Source organism: Cicer arietinum, chromosome 2, assembly GCF_000331145.2.
Source record: "Cicer arietinum cultivar CDC Frontier isolate Library 1 chromosome 2, Cicar.CDCFrontier_v2.0, whole genome shotgun sequence".
NCBI classification, from domain to species: Eukaryota; Viridiplantae; Streptophyta; class Magnoliopsida; order Fabales; family Fabaceae; genus Cicer; species Cicer arietinum.
The window spans coordinates 45,183,670-45,186,636 of record NC_021161.2 but is presented as its reverse complement, the minus strand read 5'-3'; the positions used below and the strand labels follow the sequence as shown (position 1 = coordinate 45,186,636).

General features: G+C 31.3%; 1 protein-coding gene across 1 annotated transcript; it reads left to right on the top strand.

The window, feature by feature from the left end:
• The first annotated feature begins 2,214 nt into the window (after positions 1–2,214).
• On the top strand, positions 2,215–2,751 carry LOC140919460 (pectinesterase inhibitor 1-like). The gene has a single exon (XM_073365480.1). It carries the CDS (start codon positions 2,215–2,217, stop codon positions 2,749–2,751), a length of 537 nt encoding a protein of 178 aa, XP_073221581.1.
• Positions 2,752–2,967: the final 216 nt, after the last annotated feature.

Here is a 2,967-nt window from a genome sequence, read left to right as displayed (position 1 = left end):
GTTCACGTGTGCTTTAGAAATGGAATTTGGACCCTCTAGGTATAAATCCCCATGGTTGATCAACTTTCAAAATATAGTGAGTTTGCACCGTTAAAGGCTGACTATACCAGTCAGAAAATAGTTGAATCTTTTCTTCACCACATCGTTAAATTGCATGGGATTTTTAGAAGCATTGTATCAAACAGGGACAAGGTTTTTTACTAGTTCTTTTTGGCAGAATTTATTCAAACTAAGTGGTACCAAGCTCTCTATGAGCTCAACTTATCATCCTCAATCGAATGGTCAAACCAAAGTTGTTAATAAATGCCTTGAGATGTATTTAAGATGTTTTGTAGCACAGGTTCCTTCTAAATGGTCTAAGTTGTTATATCTGGCTGAGTTTTGGTATAACTTTCCTTCCAAACTAGCATTGGCATGACACAATTTAAAGTTGTATGTGGTCGTGACCCACCTATATTGCACCTGTATAATTTGGCAATCATTGATCCCCCTTCACTCCAAACATTGTTGATCGAAAGAGATACAACACTGCAGCTACTTAAAAGTAACCTTCTGTGTGCTCAATAGAAGATGAAACATTTTGCTGATACCAAGAGAAGACAATTAGTGTTTAACGTGGGTGACAGGGTTCTAGTTAAACTCCAACCTGATCGATAACACTCAGTGTCATTGCATTAGAACCAAAAGATGGGGTTATGTTACTTTGAACCATTTCCAATCATCGAGAAAATCAGCGATGTGGCCTACATAGTGTCACTTCCTACGTCAACAAAGATTCATCCACTGTTTCACATTGATAATATGAAATTGTGCAAGGGAGATCATCCAACTCAGTACATGCCTCTACTGCTACTTACTACTGAAACCAGACCTAATTTAGTTCCTCTTATTGTGTTGGACACCCGAATTCTGCTATAACAAGGTCAAGAGACGCCTCAAATTCAGGTACAATGGCAACATTTGCCTCCTAAAGAGGCTACTTGGGAAAATTATAAAGCCTTTAGCGCCTTGTATTTGAATTTCCACCTAGAGGACAAGGAAAATTTTAGAGGATGGGGTAATGTTATGAATAAGGAAAATAACAATAAAACCACAACGGTAGCACATGAGCAAAGACACTTGACACAAGATCCATCCATCAAGGAAATTAGGAGGAGCATGAGAGAGAACTTCCCTAATAGAAAATATTCCAAGGACTTTATTAAATAGACCATGGAATTGACATCATAGGAGTAAATGAATGGATGATGAAATCACTCTCTCTCTCCCTTAGCCTTCTTAGCTTTCTTTAAAGTAAATTGTATTGTTGCTTATAAAATTTAGTACAATGTATTGCCGGTGATTCTCTTGTTCTACTTTCCTCAAAATTGAATCATAACACGAATTTATGAGAAGATACAAATTAAACTATCAAATGTTACCTTGCTGACATGGTTAACCCCAACAATCCTTACCGCAATATAATGGTATATTGAGCAAATGGAAAGAAAAAAAATTATTAGACATTAGTGTGAGTTGGCGAGAAAATGTTAGACATCAATGTAGGTCAAACATAATAACACATCTAATTCTAAAAGTATCCTTATTTCATATTATATATTATATAATAAATGCAAAACCGCATTCTAGTGGTAAATAATATTTTTGTTGAAATTCATTTTGTTTGAATGGATTTTGATGGTAAATTTATGTTCCAATTATAAATGTTTATGCACCGTGTATCATGAACGTGGTAATAAATTATAAAATGAAGATAGAAGAATACAATAATAGTAGATAAATAAAATATATATATATATATATATATATATGATAACAATAGTATGAGGTTTTATTTTTTAATATTGTTATACAAATTTGATGGCCAGATACCAATCAAAATATAAAAAGTCACCCTTTCCGCAATGGTTATCCACAACTATCCTCACTGTATATTTATTTATTTATTATTATTATTCCGAATCATTATTAAGATACTTTATTAGCCAATTTTGGTCAAACAAATCAATCAAGTTAACTAATTACATTTTGATCAATCAAAATTACATAGTCCAAACCATTATTAACATACTTAAATAGACAATTTGAATTCAACAAAATGAATTTTATTAACTAATTTAAATTTAAAAAAGTTAATCATTAACTATATAATGCCACTAAGGAGTAAAAACAAACAATTAATATCATTAATTAAAAATAAATCAATTATACAATATGAGTCGTTACATTTCTCTTGTGGTGTTAGTTTTATGTGTTGCATCTTCGTATGCTATGAAAGTTGTAGATATTGACACTATTTGCAAACATGAAGAAGTTAACACTTCACTTTGCATAACTCTACTCAAATCAAAACAAGGTGCAGATCTACTTATCCTTGCCCAATACACCATTGATGTATTATATACTGAAGTGAACAACACAGTCACACTTATCAACACTCTAATTCATCAATATTATAAAGATCTTGAAGCAAAATCCCATTACATAAAATGTGTCAACCTTTTTGGGGAACCGAATGGTGCTGCTGGTGATATTAAAAGAATTGAAAGCACGATGAAGGATGGAGATTACGGTGGAATGAACGAGAAGGTATTATCTATCTTGATAGATTATGACTCTTGTATTAATGGAGAATATCCAACTGACACACCTTACCCGGATAAATCTTTACTCCCGAAGTATGCTAAAGTTGTTCACGATGTTGCTTTTATTCTATTTGTTATATCAGATTATTTGATTGGAAATGTTTAGGTTGCAATTTGAATTTTAGTAGATAATGCTACAATAAATTAGTTAAATTTGACGGTAATAAAATTTGAAGAATAAATAGCATTTTCTATTACTATTATTTTATATTAGATTTTTATGTTTTTTAAATAAATTTTTTCGTGTACGTAATTTAAGCATTTCAACCTACATTAATATTTGAAATATTTAAATCTATTAATATAAAATAAAAATTCAATA